The sequence below is a fragment of the Apus apus genome, chromosome Z (genome assembly GCF_020740795.1).
Source record: "Apus apus isolate bApuApu2 chromosome Z, bApuApu2.pri.cur, whole genome shotgun sequence".
Taxonomy (NCBI): Eukaryota; Metazoa; Chordata; class Aves; order Apodiformes; family Apodidae; genus Apus; species Apus apus.
The window spans coordinates 54,878,218-54,902,658 of NC_067312.1; the positions used below are offsets into that span (position 1 = coordinate 54,878,218).

General features: G+C 42.8%; 1 protein-coding gene across 5 annotated transcripts in view; it reads left to right on the forward strand.

The window, feature by feature from the left end:
* MUSK (muscle associated receptor tyrosine kinase) overlaps nt 1-21,045 on the forward strand; it is a 54,554-nt gene extending 33,509 nt beyond the window's left edge. For 2 of the 5 annotated variants that reach the window (XM_051642603.1, XM_051642602.1), the window contains 5 exons: nt 5,059-5,234; nt 10,542-10,731; nt 11,997-12,188; nt 17,181-17,329; nt 19,401-20,077. In XM_051642603.1, the coding sequence (XP_051498563.1) occupies nt 5,059-5,234; nt 10,542-10,731; nt 11,997-12,188; nt 17,181-17,329; nt 19,401-20,077 (1,384 nt within the window). Of the gene's footprint in view, nt 1-79; nt 347-5,058; nt 5,235-5,634; nt 5,659-8,692; nt 8,782-9,125; nt 9,286-10,541; nt 10,732-11,996; nt 12,189-17,180; nt 17,330-19,400 lie in introns of all 5 variants that reach the window. The other 3 variants (XM_051642598.1, XM_051642600.1, XM_051642601.1) reach the window with 3 other exon arrangements.
* Nucleotides 21,046-24,441: the final 3,396 nt, after the last annotated feature.

Below are 24,441 nucleotides of genomic sequence, written 5' to 3' on the forward strand. Positions count from 1 at the left end.
ACTCAGAAAAACCTAGAACACTCCTGCAGGCGTTCAGGGCTGTGATCTTACTGTGTGTGCATGTTCTTCTCCCTGACAGCAAGCTGTACAAGGGTGATGCAGGCTACTGCAGCACATACAGAGGTGAGGTGTGTAGTGCTATCTTGGCGAAGAATGCTCTTGTTTTCTTCAACTCCTCCTATGCTGACCCAGAGGAGACCCAAGAGCTGCTTGTGCACACTGCCTGGACTGAACTGAAAATGGTGAGTTCATTCTGCCAACCGGCCGCTGAGTCTCTGCTGTGTAACTACATCTTCCAGGAGTGCAATCCCTCGGGAGCTGGGCCAGCTCCAAAACCAGTGTGCAGGTAAATGATGAAAAATGCTCATCTTTCACTTCCATTTTGTGGGGATGTGTAGGCATCACGGGAGTGGTGAGAGTCAGTCCAAACCTGTAGCACTGAAGGAAAATGAGCCCTCTACATTTGCATGGGTTTTCCCTTTGCTCTCACCTCTCTATGTACAAAGAAGACCTGATCCATCTCTCTGTGTGCTTATTTACTAGGGTACGGGCTGCTTTTCAGGCCCAAATGTCAGGCTTTTAGCAGCCATTGTTGAAAGGAAATATACATTTGAATAACATAACTGATTTAAATAATCACAGAATCATAGAATTTCCTTGGTTGGAAAAGACCTTAAGATCATTGAGTCCAACCTTTAACATAACACTGACAAATCCTTAACTAAACCATATCCCCAAGTACTGTGCCTATACTACTCTTAAATACATCCAGGGATGGTGACTCCACCATTGCCCTGGGCAGCCTGTTCCAATGCCTGATAACCCTTTCAGTGAATAAATTCTTCCTAACATCCAATCTAATCTTCCCCTGGTGAAACTTAGAGCCATTACCTCTTGACCTATCACTTGTGACTTCATTGAACAACCCAGTTCCCACCTCTTTACAACCTCCTTTAAGGTAGTTGTAGAGACTGACTATATTAATACTATTTATGAATATAGTGCTATCTGTTAAATCTTACTAGCTCAGTATGTACTCATTATTACTATCAAAAGTAATTGCTTGTTTGGAATTTTGACTAAATATGGTCACAGTGCATTCGACAAAACTGGCCAAGGCAATACCCTAATCATTCAGCTCTTCCCTCTACAACAGAGATGAAACAAAAAAAAGACCACAACTGAGACACTGCCAGGGTAATTGTACCTGCTAAGCCAAACCTCCCATCTGACCCTTGTATCCTCCGATAGGTAGAGAAATGTGCACTGAAAGAGGGCTGGCAGGGACTCAGAGGAGTCCAAAGCATCTCCCACTACAGCTAATCCACTGCTGACAGGTGTCTGTGCAACATGTCTTAGTGACAGACAGTGATCCTTCCCTGTGCAACCTCCTGAGCAGCCTGTCCTTCATTGCTCCTTGTCTTTCTACCATGGCCACAGAAATTAATTTCTCCCCTTCCCTTCCTCTTTGTAGTGAGATTTTAAGTCTTCCTCAACTTCTCAGACTAGAATAAAGCCATTTTTTCCAACCTCTGCTGATAGCTTTTGCTGTTCTAGCCTCTAAAGCTACTCATCTTTCTTTAAATGCTAAATATATATATGTACATTATATATATATATATAATCCAGCCCTGGTTCTGTTACTGTTTAGTGTAATGGAACAACAATTGCTTGGTGTGCTTTGCAGAGGACAGTCCTACACAGATGTCTCAGGGTGAAGCTTTCTTTTTTCCTAACATAACTGTTGGCCCCAACATGTCCATTTTCAGCCCCTTGAGGACTGTTGTCTGGTCATGCTTGGGCTGCTAACATCCCTGCCTTAGTGTAGTACTTTGATTATGTCCTCCTTGAACCACATCTTAAAACAGGTCATTCAGATTTGTGTTTACTGGGAGAGCAGCCCCAACTCTAGTGTCTCTAGTGTCTCAACTGAATTACAAGTCTCCTCTGCAGTCACGGCAGGCACTCCACCAGCTGGACTTGGGCCAGATGTAGTTTACTGGCAATTATTTTTCCAGTTATGTAGGGAAAAATAGGGTCTTTTTAGGACAATCAGAAGCATATTTTCTTTGTAATCTAGACCTTTCTGTTTGTTCCTCCTTTAATATCCCTAAAACAAAGGCATGGAGAAAAATCCCAGTACAAAGCTTGACAATGCATCATGTTCTCTGGTGCCTATGCTGTTCTGTATTCCTCTGCCAGCACAGTAATAGCACATATGCTACAAAAGAAGTTCATATGCAAATATCCACAGATGATCATGCAGCCCAATACTGAAAGTTGCTTGTTTCTGGCAGACTCCTTCCAGCCACCTTGTTCGACTGTCATTGTACCCTTCAGTATCTGATCTCTGCCTATTTTCAAGACTTGTGACGATATTTATACCTGAGCCACATGTGCACAGCACATTTGTCAGCTAAGGATTTTGTACAGTGCTCCATGAGACATTTCAGTGAGGTCTGGGTCTTGCTGCATTTGTTTCTGCCTGTAGGACCAGAATTCTTGGTGATTTGACTGAAGACTTCTAAGGCACTTCTGATGTCAGAGTGGTACAAATCGGCATAAAACTGAACTTGTTCTTGAACTAACAGGCACAGCATTTGCAGATATTTCTAAACTGTAATGGACTTGGCTGGCATTCAATATTCCTTTTAATAAGTCAAACATTCTCTACATACTTATGAACAGTTGAGACCTCTGGGGGCTCTTGAACACATTTCACATGGTCTTTCTTACTCTCCAATTATCTTACCTGTTTGTTACTGACAACTTTATACCTCTCTGCATAAACTGGATAAACAATACCAGTTTTCAGCCAAAATACTTAATGAATAAGAATTTAACTATCTGAGAGTTTTTGGGGGACATATTTCCCTTGACATGTGTTTTTGTCTTGTTATTTATTCTCTGCACCATATTTTATTTCGCCATGTAATTTTTAATGTTTATTTTGCTTTGAAACCTAGGTAGCAAGAAAAACAACTGTCAAATAGACTGAGTAAATTTCAGGGAGTAAAATAAGACAATGTGAAAAAGAAAAAATTGAGATAGGAAAAATTTCATTTAATAAAAATGAAGATGCAATTTGATTAAAATTAGAGTTTACCTGTTTTTAAGGGAAAATGATGTCTCATCTCATAATTCTTAATTACATCTGCCTTTTACTACTGGCTGCTTCTGTGATAGAAAAAGAAAACCCCTCAATTTCAGTTTCAGCCACTGCTGATATGAAGCGACCAGGCTGCAGGGAACAGTCTTGTGTTGGGAAATTTCTCACTTTGGTCAGGTCCCTGTGTCCCCAGCTCCTCTTAAACAGCCCTTTCTGGCCCCTAAAATGGTACTGGACCACTTGTCCTCTTCTGCTGCTACTGTTCTTTGTCCATCTGTCATTTACGTGACATAAGATTTCTAATAATAATCTGAAGTAATCTTTGCATATGATCTCATCAAGCTCTTGCTGCTCAGAATCAAGTCTTACAACAATGGTATGAACCCAGCTCAAGGACACTGACCATCCCTCCCTCTGGCTGCCTCACCACACTCCCAGGGTGGATTTGTGGGTGATGATAACCTGCTTTTAGCACTGGAGCAGACAGGATTGGAAAGGTCTTTTGCATTTTGCAGTTGCACACCAACTCAGGGGCTTGTTTAAGGATGCTTAGGCTTCAGGAATGAAGGCAGCTAATGCAGTCAAGATCTCCCAAATGTCAGCCAGCACTTCAAATGCAAGATTTTCTCATTTCCCTAGCAAAACATTTATTTACTCCAGGTTGTTCCTGTTTCACATGATGTTTAACATAAAAAAGATAACTTATGCCATCTGGCTGCATTCTGGCTTTCATGGAAGTGAGGAAGGAGTAGACTACCACTGGCTAAAACCAAGGACAGGGCAACTGGGATTTTACGGTTTCAGCCTCTAGTCTTGAAGAGCATCCACTGCTGTTGCAGAAAACTGTTGCCCGCATGGAATTCCCCAAACCCTCTGTCATTTAGGTGCTTTAAAGGGTTTGCTGCATTGGCAGTCATCACTGAAACTCATGGCCGTCTGCTCTTGCCAAAACTGTTGGCAGAATATAAGTAAAGAAACTGTATCAACCCACCTGTGGGGAATTTGGCTAAAACCTTCCCCATAGATCCCTGCTGTACCTTTCTGCATCACTGCACCCTTTCCCACCCAGCAGAATGGTGCTCAGGGAGGACATAAATCCACAGAGGGCTGAGCTCAGCAAAAGTAATCTCTGCAGATGACCTCAAAGCTGGTTTTAGAACTCTGGCTCTCAAGAATGAGTAGATAAATAAGCAAATCACCGATAAATTGACTTTTATTTTTTCTTTCTTTTTTTTCTAGAGCAGATATTTGTGCCTTGGCCTTCTTCACAAACAGTTTCTGATCTAAGGAACATTTAAACACCCATAGCACTTGTCAGTGAATGTTTCACATCATATAGAGGTGACACATTAGGTAGGAGACAGTTAGGGCTCTTGTTTTACCACGCTCTGTAAAGGTTTTGCTGCAGGCAGCTGACAGACAAAAAAGGGACTGAAAGGTGTCTGTGGAAAGAAAATTAGATGAGTGAATCTGTGAGATTAAAAATATAGACAAATATTTATTTTAAGAAGATAAAGCATTGTAGCTCACCTCCTGTCTTTAACATATGACACTTTATTATACAATTTACAGACACTCTTTACACTTTTTACTAGAGATTTGTAGAATATACTGAAAAATGCTAAAATAACTCCCATATATGATGTTTATTAGTAGAAGGTGTCGATAAATCTGTAGGAAAATGTGGGAACAAACTCCTCACAGACTATGATGTGTGTTGCGTTTTGAGCATAAACCTGCTTCATTAAAAATGAAGCTTTGTGAGTTTACTAAAGCAAGCTGTTACATTTTATAAGAGTTTCCATTATGGGCAAGCCAGACAGGCTTAATATAGCTCCTTTAATGGATTTCTGTCAGCCTGCATAGCCCCTGCCCACCACTGCTAAGTGCAGCTAATGTTACCAAGCCATTGACTGCTGTATCTCACTGTTTTTTGCAAAATAATGTAGAGAGAATTGCCTTGCTGTAAAGGATCTCTACTGCTTTAAGGAATGGCTCTCAATGGAGGAAAACTCTCAGAAGGGGATTTACAAGCCAGGGCTGATGCTGCTCACTCTTCCCGAATGCAACAGGTTGCCCAGCCTGCACCAGGACCCCAGCGCCTGCACCCACATCCCGTTCTTTGGTAAGGTGGCACACACTGTCTGTTGTCCAGAGAGCTGTGTTCCTAGTGAGGGAGGGGGGAAGGGTGCAACTCACGGTTTACAACTAAATATAGGGTGGGTGCTGTCTTGTCAGTGCCTGTACACAGTGCTGTGACAGCCACTGTTTGCCTGTCTTGTCTGACAGGGGTGTGGGAAAAATCCCATGAGGAAATAAAGCCTGGCTCTTAATTGAGAGGGTCATAACAACCCCATTGCCAAAACTAGTCTTAATGATGGCAAAATTGCCATTCAGATGCCATTGCAGAGAAACAAACCCCTTCAGTGCAGATAGGAGGGAACTTTTTCCCATGCTCCTAAGCAAGCACCCAGTTGTATCACATCCTGGACAACCCCTCCTTAAGTTGTCTTCTCTGTTTACAGATTTTAAGAAGGAGAATATAACCAGTAAGTAGACTACTCCAGGCTCTATGTTTCTAGAGTTTGGCATGATACTCCTTGTTGAAGATGCAGCTTGCACAGCATTTTTCTGTTTTGCTCTGGTCCTGGCTGGCTGGATTCAGGTTATTACCAGAGAATGCCCAAGCTTCTACATCCAAGACCTTGGGAAATACATTTCTAGCTTGAGGAGAATGTGGGCTGGTAACTGTTGAGGGTAATTAGAGAGGCATGGTGCTTTTAGGTGATAATGCCTCTAGCTGTTCCGTTTTTTTTCTACCCATTGCTTCTAATTTTGCTTTACCCATATTTGGTATTTCTGTTACTACCTTATAGGCTGTCACTGACATGGTTATTTATGTCAGGCTGGCCCTGCAAAACCTAATTGCCCAAAAGGCCACAGTACTCTCCTTCAGTCATCTCTGAAGTTTGTTCATTACCCACAGCAAGACCCAGCTATCTGCTGCAGAGCTAATGTGGCTTCTGTCTGCGTCTCACCCTGCTGCTAGTCACATGCTGAAGCACTTCTAGGTTTTCCAATTGACGTGCAACTGCAGCTTAAAGCTCAGACACTGAACTTGTTTCATTGGAGCATGTTTCTCTGTCCCATGTTTCTGAGCAGGCCAGGTCTGCACCTTCTGCATTGGGAGAGAAAGTGGAAAAGGTGAAATCAAGACTTTCGGGGAATTTTCTTTAATGGCAAGGCCTGGGCTCTGCCCAGCCACCCAAATCCCAGGTGCCCAGCACTGTACACATGGGAGATGAGCACTTTAGCATCCTGTGGGTGCTCCAGAATCACTGCCCAATGCTTCCAGCCCATGGCTGCAGCCGTACCCTCCCTGGGGAAATATGCAGGAGTGAGGGATGCTGGCAAATGAGTGGTGCATTCACAGGATGGTTTCAGCCTTCCCTTGGATGCTTGCAAGTTCAGGACATAGCCTCTGTCTTTTGTGTAACGGTGTGACCCTTTTGTTTAGCTATCACAGTATTTTTCCACAGTGGCATTGCCCAGATGCACACCACTTGGTCATGAATCAGGGAGACATGACAATAACATTTTAATTGTATTGTCACTTGTTTTTTAATAATATATTTTAGAGTCACTGTTATGTGCACAAAGGTTTGGGGAGCATGAACTGAACCGTTTTCTAGCTTGCCCATCAAAGATATTCACTAAAGCCCAGTAAAGAACCCTTATTACTCCCTCTGTCCTCATTGTAGCAAGACCATGTATGAGAGCATCTGCATTTTCCAGGCCACCAATAGCTGAGGGGTGCTTTCTTTCTGGGGGTGTTGCTGTTGACCCTAAATCTCTCCATGTTGCTTCTCTAAGGTGTCACACAGATGTTTATTTCAGATCTGTGTAAAAGTTTTTTTCATGTTGGTTATTAGCTCAGTCATGAGGCAGGTTTCAGGCATTGCTTTCTTCTCCTTTAAACACAAGACATTTAAAATGCTTGGCTCAAACCCACAGCTATGTTCTAGGGAAGGTTAACAAGATTCTACACCTCTGCAGAGCTGCAGGTGCTGGTCATGTTGGGGACTGCTAGGTTGTTGCAGATGTAAAGCACAACATGGTAGCTTACATATCAGTCGAAGTCCAAGTTACAGCACTTTACTATGCAGTTTGTGATGAATTAAGTGTGCTCATGAAGTCTGTGGCCATTCCTATGCTGAGGTGTTTTATTGTCTTGGGTGGCAGGACTTGAGCTGGTATTCGAACTCACCCACCTGAGGCAAATGGTCACAGTGGTGTTTCTGCCTACCTGTGTGTAATGTCTGCTGCCTAGGAAGCTAAGGGTCTATAAAGGACTCATAAATGCAATCCTGAGTGCAGTGTGTGAAGCAAGAAAAGAGCAGATCTATCTGCCCTTGATGCATTTACAATGTTCTTGCTACAGGAGAAACAGGATAACCTGTGAGTTTAAATTGAAATACATAGCCTTTGTCTCAAACTTAGATCAAAACTTATACAAAGCTTTCATGAAGCTGAAAAAGATTTTTAGAATGGGTCAGGTTCCCTCCCTTTGTCTGAGCTACAAGTTTAAGAACATAATAGAAAATATAATTATGACAGCAGTGTTTGCTGGCTTGTTAACTTATCTGACAAGGTTAATAACGCAGTGAATGCTAATGCATGATGTCAACCAGAATGTGAGCCCCTGGTCAGCAGAGATTGAGTAAGATTAGCTAGCATGCGTTAAAGTGTGTACGCCTGCATTTCCTCTCCTCCTTCCTGCTTCCTAGATTATGCCAGCACGCACTTAACTCTCCTGCGAGGACAGGTGGTGTTTACATTTATGTTTTGGGAATGCAGTCCTACAGTAAAATCCTATCAAGATTTTCTGCTTGATTTTTTCTGCAGCTGGGGTAAGCCTTGTGTATGGAAAGTGAACTAGACATTCTTCATTATAAAGAACATTATTTTATACAGACACTATTCCTTCAGATCAGTAGCTGCCTTCAGTGTGTGGTTTCCATGCATGCTGGAAACCATAGGCTGTTTCCAAACATCCAGTCTCAGAGAACAAGCACTGTTCAGAGGCAGGGAGGAGGGGTACCACTGTGGGATGTTATGAATCCCAGCCCTCTGCTGCCTACCACAAGAACGTGGGTGTCTTCCTGTCGGTGCCCCTGTAGGAGTGTCTGTTGGAAATCATGCAACCAGTACGGCAATTTGCTTTCTGCCTTGGTTTGGCGTGTTTGGCTTCACTGTGGTTCTGCTCTGCACTTTCTGTGTGGAAGTGCTTTGAACTGGGTAGATGCAGTTCAGCCATCACAGGCATGTGGCCTGTTTTCTCAGTCTGGAAGTGTTCCACTTCTCTCTTTGGAGTTTTACAGGTTTGGTCTTATGTATTGAACCAAAATCCATTTAAGTGTGAACAAGAAGCTAAGCAGCTCCCTGCCTGCAGTTGTCTGGTCCTTCTGTGCACTTTGAATTTGCTGCTAATTGCTACGTGCTCTCATGATTTTCACTCTTGTGAGTCCCAGCAGAAGGACATGGTCTGAGATGCCTTGAACTCATGTTTTTTTTTCCTCCCAGGGTCTTGCTACAGTGGCAATGGACAGTTTTACCAGGGCTGGGCCAACGTCACGGCCTCTGGCATTCCCTGCCAGAAGTGGAGTGACCAGGTGCGCATCAGTGTGAGACCCTTTGAGCAGAGTGCCGTGCTTGAGGTCTGCTTTTCCAAACAGTTTCCCAGAGCTGGCAGCCTGGTCCCAGTGGAAGGGCTGAATGCAGGGAACAGGTTGCCTTCTTTCTTGGTTTCACTTGTGTTTCAGACTTTCTTCCTATTTCAGTCTGCAAGTTTCCCTTCCCCTGGCAAGATGCACTCTCTGACATTCTGGTAGTCTATTGAAAGGCTGTTTAACTTCTACCTTTCTTTGCACATTTGTTTAGTTTTGTTTTGTTTTCGGTAATACCAGCAGGAAGAAATGATACCAAAACACTAATCCAGTTTGTTTGTTCCCCCAAGGCTCCCCACTTCCACAGGAGAACTCCTCATGTTTTCCCTGAGCTGTCTGATGCTGAGAATTACTGCCGCAATCCAGGAGGTGAGAACGAACGTCCCTGGTGCTACACAAAAGACCCATCTGTGACCTGGGAATACTGCAGCGTGTCTCCTTGTGGAGATGGTAGGCAACTGCAATTCATGATTTCTGCCACGGTGGTTGTTTTGGGGCCATGCACGGTGGTTGCATCCTGAGCGATCATGGCCACACGGATCTTTTCTGTCTTCTGGATTTAGCTAGTACTGGTTCTTCTCATAGATTTACTCAGCATCTTTAACCAGAAGATGTAACATGCACGTTAAAGATGAGAAAATGGAAATAGGCAAATTGAGTACCTTGCTGCAGATTCTATCAAGGCCAAAGGATAAAATAAAGTTTCCTGTGATATTATGAGAAATGGAGTTGCTTGTGTTTTGAAGAGAAATAAGGGTTTCAGATATAGTTTCCAAAGTTGTTTTGCTTCTGATTAATTTTTTCGATAATAAAAAACAATGAATATAATGAAAAATGAACCTGAAAAAGACAGAAGTATTGCTCTGTGAAGTTGAAACTTAAGTCTTTCTGTTGTTCTGATGTTCCATGTGCTCTTGCTCAGAGAACAGAAAAACTTTTGAAACATGTTTCAACCAAGATGCACAGTTTCTGGATCTCAGTGTTTGGAAACAGACAATGTTGCTTGCACAGAGAACAGGGTTGTTACGTACTTGAGGTAATACAAGTCAGTATCAGTTTAGCAGGCCTTAAAGAATAGTTTGAATTTCTGTTCTCAGTCATTGCATGTAAAGTTGAGCATTTTCTAGAATGTCTCAGAATGTACTCATCAGGTGGCTACCTGAATATTATTTTTTTTCTAATGATACAGCCAGGTGCATTTTACACTAGTTTACCATATTTTCCCCATAAAAACACTGAAATGCAAATTGTTGGAGGCAAGGGGATATTTCAGCAAAGTATCACTATGTACTTGGTCTTACACTCCTCACAGCAGATTCCTTTTAGGACACATGATGCATTGTGGTCCACTGATCTTTCCCATTGCAGACATTACTGTATTTGAATACTGCTGAGACCACCAGATGCAATCACCCATCTCTGACTCTTGAAAACTGGTTCCTTACCAAAACTGTTTTTCCCAACTGAAAGGGAGTTGTGTCTTGGTCTTTACCAGATCATGAGTTTTCACCTTGGCAAGCAGAAAAAGGTTTAGCTTCCTGTAAAACCTGTGTGTCTTAATCTAGTATGGTCCTCTCATGCAGTTTTATGGTTGCATCTGTAATGTCAGTAATTCCCAGGACATCAGGATGACTCCATAAATACTTCTTAGAGAAAGCCCTATAAACTAGCAGAGCTGTAACTTTCTGATTTTGTTTGCATTTCAGCATCATTGTCACTAGGAACAAGAAAACCAGATGGAGAGACTCCAAATCTCCCTGCTCCTCCTCCCTTTTCCCCCACATACTCCATGACTGTTATAATCTCAATGATCTCCAGCTTTGCTCTGGTTATGCTCCTTGGTATTGTAACCCTGGTTTGCTGTCGTCGGCGAAAGCAGTGGAAAAACAAAAAAAGGTAAAGCTCAGGACTTAACTGAAAGCAACAAATGCTGCTTTGAAAGAGAACTTGCCTGTTTCTGAAAGCATAGTCTTGTGAACACTTGGTAGGGGGGAGTAGCCCTCCCTTGGCCTGTGGCAGCCCACTGCAAGGTCTGGCAAGTCCCTGTGGTAGAGAAGGTGGTCTGGTGGCTTGTTTGGGGACATGCCATGACACCTTGCTGCAGGTCTCTTTCAACAGCCCTGCTGTTCCAAAAGGAGCACAATAGCAGGCAAGTTGTATATGCTGGGGTCTTAATGACTGAACAAGAAAAGGCACAATCTGGAATGTATGAGTGTTGGGATATTGGGGTAGAAGAGCATAATGTTAAAGAAATAATGCAAAATGTTATCTTAATAATAAAATGCACAACTAATAGTCAGTTAATTGGCAGAGGTCAAACATTTAAATGCTAGCAACTTACTTATGAGTAGGCCTTATGCTAGATCTAAAACAATTATTAAAATAATACCCAGGCAACATGATGCAGTAATTGCAATTATCTAAAAGTAACCTGAGGTCTTAAAGTTCTAGAATTTAATGGTGAAAGATTTCTTAATGTTTGAAGCTGGCTAATGAAGACATAGAGGGAATTGATATCTCTCACCTTTTATGGCTACAGCTGGGTGTCCCCTGTCTCATTTCTCAGCCTCTTGAGCAGGCATGCCCACTGGAGAGGAGAAGGTCCAGCACACTTCCTGGAGAAGTGTACGGGAGTCTCTCTGATCAAAGATGGGACCAGGTTTTTATAGAATAAAGTGGATTGACTGCTTTATTTAACTATTTAACTGCACCTCCAAAATCCCTCATTGGAGAATAAAAGGAAACCAGTGGAAAAACCCAAGAATGCCCTTTTCCCACCATGGAAGCTCTTCTGTTTATCTGTTCATCCTTATTTTATGTCCACTGGGCTTCATGTTCTTCAACACTGGAAAGAAGCTGGTGGTACAGACATTAATTTGGCCTTCTGTTTCCACTTGCAAGGTTATTACTGGTTCAGAGCTTGCTAGGCCCTTTCCTTTTCAATGGGAATCTTTCCACTCTAGGCCTGAGGCTATAAAACTGAGAGGCAGAGAGCAATTGAATCCCAAAGAGGACCAAAGCAGGCACATTAAGGTGGAGCATACACCATACACCTTTCTTTTCTATCCTGGAAGAAACCAGCCCTAAAGGAGACTTGGGTAGTTATCTCATGGCTGGGGGCTGTGCACACACTGACCAAAAAATCTGCTCCATCATTTCAGAGAGTCAGAGACACCAACGCTCACCACTCTGCCCTCTGAACTCCTCCTGGACCGGCTGCACCCCAACCCAATGTACCAGCGGATGCCCCTTCTCCTCAATCCAAAATTGCTCAGCCTGGAGTATCCCAGGAACAATATTGAATACGTGCGAGACATTGGGGAAGGAGCATTTGGGAGAGTCTTCCAAGCAAGGTAACTGGCCTGTTTGTGAGTCCTCTTTATCTGGAGGTACCTGGGAAAAAATGGCAGCTGGGCAGACGCTTATCTGGGCAGTGGAAATTCATTCACTCAAACCAAATCAGATGCGTGTGTACCAAATGGTTGTTTCTGTTGTTCACTACTTCCTGTTGATATTTGTTCAACTTTCGTCACAAATGTCTCTCCTGTTCTTCTCTCTAGTAGATGCAATGTCTTACTTACATTCCAAAGTCTGGTGTAAAAGCTTAGCTAAATTTATCATCAATGTTTTTGCCAAGAGTATTGCCTGTGACATGTGACCTATTGTGAAATTCTTACATTTCCTGGAATTTGTGAGTTGTCAGTATGTGGTGTCCTCCACTGTAACACCAGCACTGGCCAGTACCCACCACAGAGGATCATGCTACAGTTAGGTCCTGACCCAGTTTCTATTTGATTCAATGGCAAAATCAAACATAACCAAAATTCCCCTAGAAATCCAACCCACTTAGGCCAACTTTTTTTTTTTTTTTTTTTTTTTTTCCATTTAGTCACTGATTTTTTTTTATTCTTGGAATTTGCTACCATTGTTGCCCGTTTTAAATTTAAGGTATTAGAGGAGATCTCAATTCTGTTAAATCTCATGGGAGAGTAGATCATACAGTTCTTCATATGTAAAAAATATTTAATTGAAAAACCCAGAGATGAACCCAGTCCTGCCTAGACTGAAGTGGATGTAGGGTGACTTGTTAGCTCTGACAGAGCCTGTAAATTCTGCCAGTTCTGGTCTCCTTGGAAAATCCCATCCCCAGATTCCTGAAAGTGGACACATTGTCTAGTTTCATTGTTACTCACGATTATTTTCTTTGTCCTTTACAGTCAACAAGTCTGGGATGTGGCTGATTTTTACCTGTATCTGGCGTAGTATATGATCACCACAAAAAAACACAGGGAATACCAGAGTCCCATCAGGGGCCAAGACCTACCTGGTGGAACTGCTGCCATTTACTTGAAAGACCAAAGATACTCCTTGCAAAAGCAATCATAATTGCAGATATTTTTAATATTTATAGTTATGCTGTTGATGTATCTGCTAGGAAATTAGTAGCATGCAGGTTAAATGTATTAGAGCAGGGGAACAGTTTCAAGAGCTATAATGTTTTTTCTTCTAATAAAGGGATGCATTTTTCCAAATGGAAGAAATGCAGACATACTTTAATACAGAGAAAGCTTAAAATAAAGAAGTTTTAGGGGTGCGCAGATGCTTAGCCTTGATTGTTAGCCTGGATGGCAAAGCCAAACACATCTGAACAAGCACTAGAAGCAAGCTGTGGGAGCTGCACCACAGCTGTGCCCAGGGCATGGCACGCCAGCCGGCACAGGGGCACAGAGCAGCCCTCATCCCAGCTCCAGCGCAGGGCTCAGGTGCGGCTGTCAGTGAAAACTCAGAGAAAAAGAGAAGAAGAAAATAAAAGCATCACATCTTCTCAGCCAGTATTTGCAAAGTGGAGGGTACCGTACTCAGAGAAACATCTGTTCTCAGGAAAGAGGCCACAGAAATATTGCTTCTGAGGGGCTTCCTTATTTTTATTAGTATCTCTATCAGAAGTCCCTCTGAGACCTTACATTTACAGGGAACATTTAAGCCACGGGCATTTCTGTGCACTGCTGACAGATCACTGCAGACTGTTGATCCAGTTGTGCCAGCTGTGCATCCCTCCAGGTTAATGAAGCTATCACAACTTAAACCATTGCCTTCCTGTCTCAGATGGATAAAATGTACCAGTCTACATGTGTTGAATGGACATCTTGAGCTAAGTTTAGCAAGCGTCTTACTTCTCCTGTTCTCGTGTTTCTCCCCCTCCTGCAACTACAGCTCTGCACCCGGTGCCAGCAATGCCTTTGCCAGTTGGCTTGCTGTGACTCCTGATTCAGAGTTTACTCACTCCTGGGTCAAGTAACATGTTAGGACAGGAAGTGTCTGGCTATCATTTACCAGCTTCTCCTGAAAGGCTGCCATCTTCACTGGGCAGCTTCACACTGTGAAGGATGAGGAAGTAACCAGTTACTCTAACAGATGTCCTTAAAACAAGATTCAGTACCTGGCTCAAGTTTGTCCCAGCTGAGTCAAGATGGCCAACTGAGGATCCTCTCCCCCTGGGTCATGGCCATGCTGGCCCCACATGTCACCAGAGCACCAGTCCTGTGCAGTTCAACACAGACAAGCATGCAAGCATTCTCCCACAGCAGGAACTGCATGCTAAGCCTGATGCCCAGGATTGCATAAAAGCCCGGGTGTGTGGTCTTTGCTAGCAGGCCAGTAGACCACCACTGAAAAGGCACAGATCATTGTCTCTGCATGAGACAAGGCTGTCCCTAAGGTCAGAGTTTCTCTGATAGAAGTCTTCTCATGTTATTTCTAAGTGCAAAGGGTGTTTCCTTGACCTGCTGGCTCAAATACAGCTGAAAAACAGCGTGGATGTTAACAAAAAAACACCACAGCAAAATGAGCCCCTGACAATTCAGAGCACTCTCCTGCCTGCATTCAAATATCTCTAAAAGACTGGGTAAAGATAAGTCTCCACCAGCCTCAGTAGATGTTAATTCTATCACTTAATGACCTAACAGCTGTGATGCTGAGGAAGATCAGGAACTGGATACAATCCAAACACAGATTTGAGCTGCTCCTCAGTTTTTCCCAGCAAATGACCTGGAAAGAAAAAATTACTAGAAACTTAAAGCCAGGCACTCTCTGTAGGTAGGCTTGGTGTAAAATCCATAACTGCACTGCTGGTTACTTCTTTGAATGGCAGGTACCTAAAAGCCAAATGCAGCCAGTGTTTAATAAATCCATTGATGGTGAAGAGCAAGGACAGCTGCTGTCCATCCCCTGCACAAACAGTGGACCTTTCTCCTAAGCATTTAGACAAACATGAAACCCATGGTAATTTCTGTTGATTCTTCCCAGTTCTCAAAGAACCTATTTTCTAGAAAAGACTTTACTTTTTGGCCTGCTGCCTGCATTCTCCTGGTGAATTTCAGAAGCAGCAAGCTTCTCATTGCTCCCTGGCAGATGTGCCCTCGTCCTTTGAGTACCCTGTCTTTTGGGTACCAAAAGTGTCAACTTCAACAGCTCTGTACCAAGACTGCAAACAGAGTCTGTCCCAGATTGCAGTGATTGTCCTATATCTGCTAAGAACTAGGCCGAAGAGTAGCACATGAGTTACCAAGGGTGAAATGACTTGCTGTTGCCTGAAGGACCATTAAAAGGCTTTGTGCATCTTAATCTCAGTTTAAGTTACATTTAGACTAGTTTACATTACAGGACTTCAGTGAAGAGTAGATAGATGGGTTTACTTCAGGCTTTAGCCTGGGATGAGTTTCTCCCTCTGAAGCATGAAAGATGGAGCTGTGCCTGCCCCTCCTTTGGCACTGCACTAGGTCTGCTAGCCAGTGATGAGTGGTAATGTACGAGATTATTTGGAAGAGATAAAGGCCTTTCTCTTTTTACTATTAAATGCTCTGCTGTTTTCTTCAGGCTGGTGCTGCTGACTTTCTTCAGTGCTAAGATTAGACAGCAGCTGGTAGGTGCAGGTACTTCTCTCCTACTAGACTAGAAACTTTCTGTCAGTACAGGGGAAAAAAAGGAAGGCATTTTGCTGTAATGGAGGCAGGGGCAGACAAGTGTGGAGACTGCTCCTTTGCTCCAGCATGCCAGACCTCCTTTGAAGAGTGTCTATGCTGTGATCTGGCCACCTGTGAGATTCCTTTCTCCATGGGCACTCTGCCATCTTCTGACATTTGACATTTATAGCATCCAAGTGCATCTGTTGGAACTGCCATTTGTCTGGAGTAGATGCAAGGAAGCTGGAAGTTTGCTTTGGAAATTGGAATCTTCTCTTGGGGCTACTGATCAGTAAAATAACCTGTCATTTGAGCAACAGGAGGGCAGCCAGGCTGGAGCAGTAACATAAGATGCAAATGTGCACCACTCACCATGGGCTCTGTCTGACTACCCATAAGGAGCATGTTTGAACTACAGGACCCACAGGAAGAATTGGTGTGGGCAATAAAATGCACATCTGAGTTTTGATGTATGTTTGAAGAGTGGAGGCTACTGTTTTCTGTCAATAGCTACCCTAAATCTTTAGCAAGCCCATCTAATTAAACTTGGTGACCTGTGGATAAGAAAACAAAATGAGTCTGTGACTGCTCTAAGTTAGGAAGCTCTGTTTCCTACTGATGTGTGTCTCAAAGCTCTAGCTGAAGATTCGTCAGTGTCTTATTATGGGTGTATTCATAAATTACCTTGTTATTCAGACAGGGCACATATATGCTTTGTCCCTTCTGCCCTGTCATCTGTTTCCACAAAACTTGCATAAGCATAACATCTCCTAGCCGTCAGCTCCACCATGTTAAATTCAGCTGGAATTAGCTAATGAATGTATAAATTGTTGTATTTCAGGCGCACACACATGCTACAAACAGTGACAAAATGATATTTTCCTTACAGACTTTATGTAACTTTTGCTTTCACTCTTACAGTAGCAAGATGTACCAATGTCATCCTTGTGCCAGGTATGGGACAAGACACAGTGAAAAGAGGCTCTTTCAACATTTTAATATAAAATATTTTTCTTTTTACCTCTGGTCATTACACTATGTGACCTCCAACTGAGGAGGAGCTCATTGCTTACCAACCTGTTACTTATCTATCTACCAGTCATGGTCAAGAGTTTATATGCAGAAAGGGCATTGATCAAAAAAAGCTATTCTAGATTAAATCTCCATGAACTAAATTTTATGTCTCTGTACTATGTAATGCAGAGATGCCTGAGACGTGAATATGGTCTTTTATGTTCTTTCAGTCAGTGCTGGGGCCTTCCTCCCATTTTTTATTTTCTTTTTTTTTTAATTTATGTCAGACCCTCTTTTTGCTCCAGAAACAGAGTCTACATTTGGTGTGCCTCCATCACTGATATCTTCCTTTTCTCTCTCTCCTTGCAGGGCTCCAGGGCTGCTGCCATATGAGCCTTTCACAATGGTGGCAGTGAAAATGCTGAAGGAAGAAGCGTCTGCAGACATGCAGGCCGACTTTCAGAGGGAGGCAGCCCTCATGGCAGAGTTCGACAATCCGAATATCGTCAAGCTTTTAGGTATCTCAATGAGGTGCCCATGTACAGAGCACCAACTTCTGCAAACTGCTGCAGTGTTGTTGGAGGTGCAGGAGTGACCACACATGCATGACTGGCGCTTCATGCAAATGGCAGTGCTGGCCATTTTAGCAAGAAAAAACGCCTCTTGCAAAAGAAGTGAGCTTTTTTATGTGCCACTGCATTCTCTGCTAAATTGTCCACCAGAACAAGCCTCAAAATGTAGGTCTGATGCTATGGCCTTGACAGGACAGTACATTGTAATAAATCCTCCTCCTCCTGCATTATGTATGAATTTGATCATCTTGCTGCCAAGCTGTGCTCCCAGTTTAGTAAGATGGGCAGAGATGTCTTACAGGAAAGGCACGAGCTTCCTGGAGTTGGGATTTATTTTGTGGATACTTAAAAAAAACAGGCATAAGCCTGTTACTTTTATGGCTCCCACTTACTATTGTGCTGTCTGAACACACACCAAAACAGAATTTAAAAAAAGTAAGCAAAAAAAAAGCCAGCTGCAAAAATGGTCTCTTTCTCCCTTCCCAGCTGAAAGGAACCCCCAGTTTATTGGTTTTTTTAGGAAGTCTTGATGCCACAGCTTGGCTAATAATTATTAGCCATTCTTCTGTGAAGAAAACTGCCAGCCAAATTTTATTTCAGCAATTTTTCATTATTTAACTGAAGTAGATGTTGCTAGTCACCTTCACAGGGCAATCCTACTCTGAGCAGTTGTATGCAGCTCTGGTTCCTGTGAACAAGCAGCTGAGATCTTAATTTATATCAGTAGGAAGCTTCACACAATTTGAAAATAGCTAAATCCCAGTTTGGGGAAATCTGAGCTGATACAAGTACTTTGGCTACAGAAAAGCAGGAAATGCCCTAAACTCAAATAAACATTGTGTTTACTGTCAGCACATTTTAAGTCAGGGCAAAGGTACAGGAGTATGCTAATTTATCATTCTGAGGGTGTGGAGAAAACAGCCACATTGTTGAAGACAGCTTAGATGATAAAGCTCTCACATACACTCCTCATGCTTGTCAGATCCTGATTTTATCACACTGAGAACAGCTATCTGTTTTTCCTCAAAGATTCAAGTGTTAGGTCATCAACAAGAATTTCAGATTTCACAATAAGTTGCATTACCGATTGCTAAATGATGGCTGAAAGAAAGCAAAACACATAAATTTTAAATGCTAGCTTTTGCTGGTTGGCAATTTAATCATAGGCATCCAAATATTTTTCCCATGTACGGTCAGTAAAACTGGTGGGAGTGGGGTCCTATACTGATGCTGGCCCCCAGTAAAGTTGGTGTAGGGCCAAGCATGTGCCCGTAAGTGGGACTAGGTTCTACATCTATCAGATATGGCAAATATCTCCTTTATGATGTTTGGTTTTTCCTTGTCTTTCATTTTTGAGTATCTCTTATGCCAAAAGTAATTCTTGCAACTAACTCTTTTTGTATGAGTTATTAAAACAAACAAAACACAAAACCAACAACAAACCACAACCCAGAAGAAGTTGTAGTAGGAATGTCTTTGCATTGTAAGTGTCCCACTGAACCCTTGAACATTCCCCTTCTGATTACTGCTGAAGTCTTACTAAATGTGTGTAGCTCCTACACCAATACCAGTATGAGTACAATCATTACAACAAAGTAATTTTAAAGATACCACAATCAGAACTATAAAGGTTGAGTCTATAATTATGTCCTTCCCGTTGCACCTGGGAAGAGGCAAAACTTCTGTTAATACCAACTCAAGCAGGACTGGACTCTTATTAAACATAGCTCCACAAGTCTATCTTTTTGTTGGGATGTTCAAACAAATCAGGCAAGCACATGACATGCTGACATCTCCCACACAGCTCAGCATTAGATCCGTGGTGGAGGAGTTTCAAAGACAGAAAAGGGTGCATGCAAACCTGATGATCTTTGCATGCTTCACCCTTCTCTTTGTCCCTTCATGCATTCTTCAAAGTCTCCCCTCTGTGTAAGTATTTTTTGATGTTTCTGGTTTTGCACAGCAGAATCCATTTGGCTCCCCAAATGACCTGCGTGGTGCATCTGTTTTTTTCCAGGTGTGTGTGCTGTTGGGAAACCGATGTGCCTGCTGTTTGAGTACATGGCCTACGGGGATCTCAACGAATACCTGCGCGACCGCTCGCCTCGCAACCTCTGCAGCCTGGTGCGCAGCAGCCTGGAGGCGCGGCGCCGCCTGCCCAACCCTCTGGCCCTGTGTTGCACCAGCCAGCTCTGCATCGCCAAGCAGGTGGCTGCTGGCATGGCCTACCTCTCTGAGCGCAAGTTTGTCCACCGGGATTTGGCGACCAGGAACTGCCTGGTAGGGGAGAACATGGTGGTCAAAATCGCCGATTTTGGTCTTTCGAGGAACATGTATTCAGCCGACTATTACAAAGCCAATGAGAATGATGCCATTCCCATCCGCTGGATGCCACCTGAGTCCATTTTCTACAACCGCTACACCACAGAATCTGATGTGTGGGCTTATGGGGTGGTGCTGTGGGAGATCTTCTCCTATGGCATGCAACCCTACTATGGGATGGCTCATGAGGAGGTCATCTACTATGTGAGGGATGGGAACGTTCTCTCTTGCCCAGATGATTGTCCCCTCGAACTCTACAACCTGATGCGCCTCTGCTGGAGCAAGTTGCCTGCTGACCGGCCAAGCTTTGCCAGCATCCACTGCATCTTGGAGCGCATGTATGAGAGGGCTGTGGCCACCCCATCGGTCTGAGGAATGCACGCAGGGGGCCCCTCTATGTCCACCTATCCAGACTGACTTGTACCAGCCCATGGGCCCCTGGACTTCACACAAAGCCTCACTTTAGGGGGTGGAGAAACAAAACAGCTAGGTCCTCTGACAAGCAAGAAGTGTGGACTGTGCTCCAGTAGGGTGGGCTATACCTCCCTGAGTGGGACTGTGCCTCCCAAACAACAAGGCTGACCCCGGGGCCACCAACCCTGGACTCCTCATATTGGTAAGGGTACTGGTTGTGCTAACTCAGTACCTGTATTAGGCATTTCCAGGAGCACAGAAGTCCCCAGGGAAAGCAAACCAACACTTCACTGGTGGGGCTTCCTTCCAAACTGGTCCCTCCATGTTCTTCTACATTTATGCTCCTGGCTTTTACCTGTTTCTTCCCTTCCTCATTTGTTTTCGAGTACTGTTTGTAAGAAAAAAAAAGATTGCAGAAAACAATCTTTTTGGGGATATTATTTACTATTTTATTTTTGCATACTCATTTACTTCTGTAGAAAGATTATGTTTCCTAAGTCATAAGCCACTTTCTTTTCCTTTTCACTTCCGCCTTTTCACTTCCACGTCCTCTTTGACTCTCACAAACATGACATTGACAGAGTCAAAACAGGAGACTGCAGGACCACCAGCAGTTGCCTGCGTCTCATGTTACATGGACAAGTAAACTCTTGTCAACCACAAAGCCTTACATTTTCAAAAGTGGGAAGTCCACAGTGAGGTTCATTGGATGTTTGTTGAGATCTCACTCAAAAGCTTTCTGCAACCATTGCATCCCATTTCTCCTGCCTTCCTTCCCTGGCAACAAAGTAATTTGGTGCTAAGAGCAAAAATTCCACCCAAAGGCTGGTCCTGCACCTGATAGGTCTCCAAGGTGTTTTTGTTTGCCTTTGCCTGAAGTACAGCCCTCACTGCAATGAGAGCAGGGAGAAATGCAGCCCATCTTGCAGAAGTGTGTCAGGTTATGTTACCTGTTTCTCTCCTTTGCCCTTCCTATCTTTGCCTCATGTTTCTGGTTTTCCTTTCCTTACAGCATCTCCTAGCCCCTGTAAGCCTAATTGTAACAATTGCTGGCCACCTGCCCTTGTGCTGCAGTTTGCAGGCACAGAAGTAAGGAAGGTAGACGCCCATGATTAGTGGTCTTCAGAGACAACCTGCCAGTTAGGAGACGTGGAAAAACTGGGAATTCACACTCCACATGAAGTTGCAGACTGCCCATCTGCAGGGTAAAGATGAGATTGGCTCACTTGCACATGGTCCACTGCCAACCTTCAAATACCAAATGTTGTTTCTTTGATAGAAGTTCTCCAAATTGTAATGGATACTTCAGTGCCAAAGAAAATTATGTTCCTCTGAGGAGATGTTTTACCATTTAGTTCCTTGGGCTATGAGGAGCAGTTGTCCCAATTCTGATATGATAGCAGTGTGGGTCTGGGTACTTGGCACCTCCTCCTAATGTGGAAAGTAACTTACACCAAGCAAAGGGTGCAATAGCAGGCTGTAAAATCTGCACCATGTGGTGATGTGAACAAACACAACCATTTACAGTTAAAAGGCCAGTCTGCCTTTCTCCCTGCTAGGATCCCAGTGCTGCCTTCAGTGTCTCATTTTCCATTTCCCCCAGCTAGACTGCTTTGAAACCATGATCATGGTTTTCTTTTGGTTTCTGTGTGGGATGAAGTTAGATGCCTGTAATGTGATGTGCTATGAAGTTTGTCTTACTTTCTTTGTGAAAGAGGGACTTCCACAAACTTGGAAAAGCACCTTTTTCACTGCACTTTCCTAACTCAAATCCTTCTTTCAGTGACCTGTGCACAGGTTAAAGTGGGCCTGTAGTTTTTTACAAGAGTGGAAAATGTGTGTTTTCCTCCCCAGAATTCCAGCCTTTGCTTTATAAGCATGCCTTGAAATGTGTGGTAGTGAGTGACTGCAGGTCTGGAGGAAAAATTATTCCTGTGTAGGAAGAGTAAAGATAATTTAGGATCGACTCAGAAGCCCTCTGCAGCATGCTCTATGAGGATGGTAATCACTTCTGCATCATGATCCAACAGGAAGGCTTAGCACCTAAATGGTGATGTCCTTTGAGAATTAAATGGTAGACAGACCTGCTGCTGCCTTGGTGTGTAGCTAGATTTTACCCTGAACATTTGCCCCAGTTGTATAATTTTCATGTTGCTAAAAGCTGGGGTTGAATTGTTTTGACAATTTGCCTTCTTCTTTCACAGCAGTATTTTCTCCTTTCTTTTTTTTTTTTTTTTTGGTTGTTGTTGTTGTTTGAGATTTCTGCTTTCTTCAGTGTATGTTGTACAGTGTGCTACTCCAGAGACTTCTTGACTTTTTGTATGACTATCGCATAAAACAAATTATTTTGAATGGGAGTAAACAAAGGGGTTGTGAAAGAGTAGAAGGAAAAGGAAAATTTGTTACTCAAAAAGTTGCTTGGAAACAAAAATATTTTGCCATCTTTAGTTTGGATTTGTAATTCATGCAGAGAAAGAGGATCAACCAAAATTTAATATTTTTGGTGCTTCGGTTCCCATTCCCACTGACGGCAGAGGGAGTCTTGCAGTCAGTGGCACTGGATGAAAACCCTGAGGAGAAAAAGATCTGCAGCGCGTTCAATGTGCTCATTCCTTCTGCGAGTGCCCTGTCTAGAGCATTTGCAGCACATATACAGCTTTATCCTGGCTGACATATTGTGAAATCTGATCAACCAAATAACACAGAAATCCTCTCATGTTCCTGTGGCTTTATTTAACACTCACATTTAAAATGCATGTTAAAAGCCTGAATTCCATAATTGATTGGATCCTGCCTGCAGCATGATAAAATTTGGTTTAGAGGAGTTGCTTTCCAAACACATTGTGGACTAAACGCAAGTGCCTGGTCTGATTTCTACAAGGACATATAATAGCTATTATTCTGTGATCATTTGTTATACATTTAATGAATGATGGCTTTGAAAGTCATCCGAAGCAGAGATGTACATTTCTCATTATCCCAATCTGTGTAACTCGTGTACAATATTTTATATAATAAAAACATAACAGAAAAGGATAATACTAATTATTATATCTCTGTTCTCTTCCTTCTCTAGCAATGGATTTGTTTCTGAAGATGGCTGCATTTCATTTTATTTAAACATCTTTATTACAGCTTTAATATCACAATGGTTATACCGTAGGCAATTGCAGTTAGAATTTAGCCTATTATGTGTTCTCAAAGGCAGGTTCTTTTGATGGATTAAACTGGGTGCTACAAGGACACACTAAGAGACTGTAGACTGAATGATACTCTTCAAAGGAAGAAGCCAATCAGGTTGCTCTGGAGGAGACCGTTTTGCAGGATGGTATTCTGGTCAGAGAAGGGGAGATCTGGGGTCTGGACACCTCTTGGTCCTGACACTAGAGGTGTGAGGAGGAGAGACAAAACAATGTTTTTACAGCAGCATGGGTTGGAGTTCCTTGACCACTTTTTTCCCAATATGAAAGATGTCTAGCATAGATGGAAAAGACATCTGCCTCCCTCCCTTTTCCTGCTGGCATTTGCACATGATGATTTGAGATGTGATGGGAATTACTGTGTTATAAAACCAAGAGGGAATTGAGTTTACTGTCTGTAGAACACACATAATTTTGTCACTGTTGGGTTTATTTAAAAAGTTGTTACTATTTTCTGCACATGGTTCTCGAACACAAACTAATTCAATAAGTCTAGGAGAGTTTTAAATGGTTAAAGTTTGTTGCAAATATTTGACAATCAGAACTGGGGAGTAAAGCCAAACTTCCTGACTGCAATTCACTGGGCAAACCATGAAGTACATTGTTGTTTTTTGTTGGTTTATTTGTTTGTTTTTGTGTTTCGGTTTGGTTTACTTTGGTTTGGTTTTTCTGGTAGGGTTTTGTTGGGGTTTTTTTATACTCAAATACAGTGTAAGATGTTTTCTGAAAATAGTATTTCTTGAAATCTTAGAAAAAAATATTATTTTGTAAATATAGTCCTCTTGGAGAAAACCAATAATGAACTAGGAAAATAGTTGCTTTTTTGTCCTTTTAGTTGGGGTGAATCATATTCAAAGAGCTGACTCTAACCTGCAAAGTTTTTCAAGGTGCCAGGGGAAGCAGGAGCCTCCTGTCCCATCACAAAACCAAATGTTTTTTAATCTTTAGAGATGCATTTTTTTAGCCTGGGCTAAAGAGTTTTCTCTATGACAGAACCTGCCATCTTCAGCAGCATGATCACTGCTGGGCTCCCCTTCCTCCAAGCCCTCTGAGGGCACCTGAACCAGTCAGCACACATAGACCTCCCTAAAGTCACGAGTCACCCAGAGTCTTTTGGGTAGT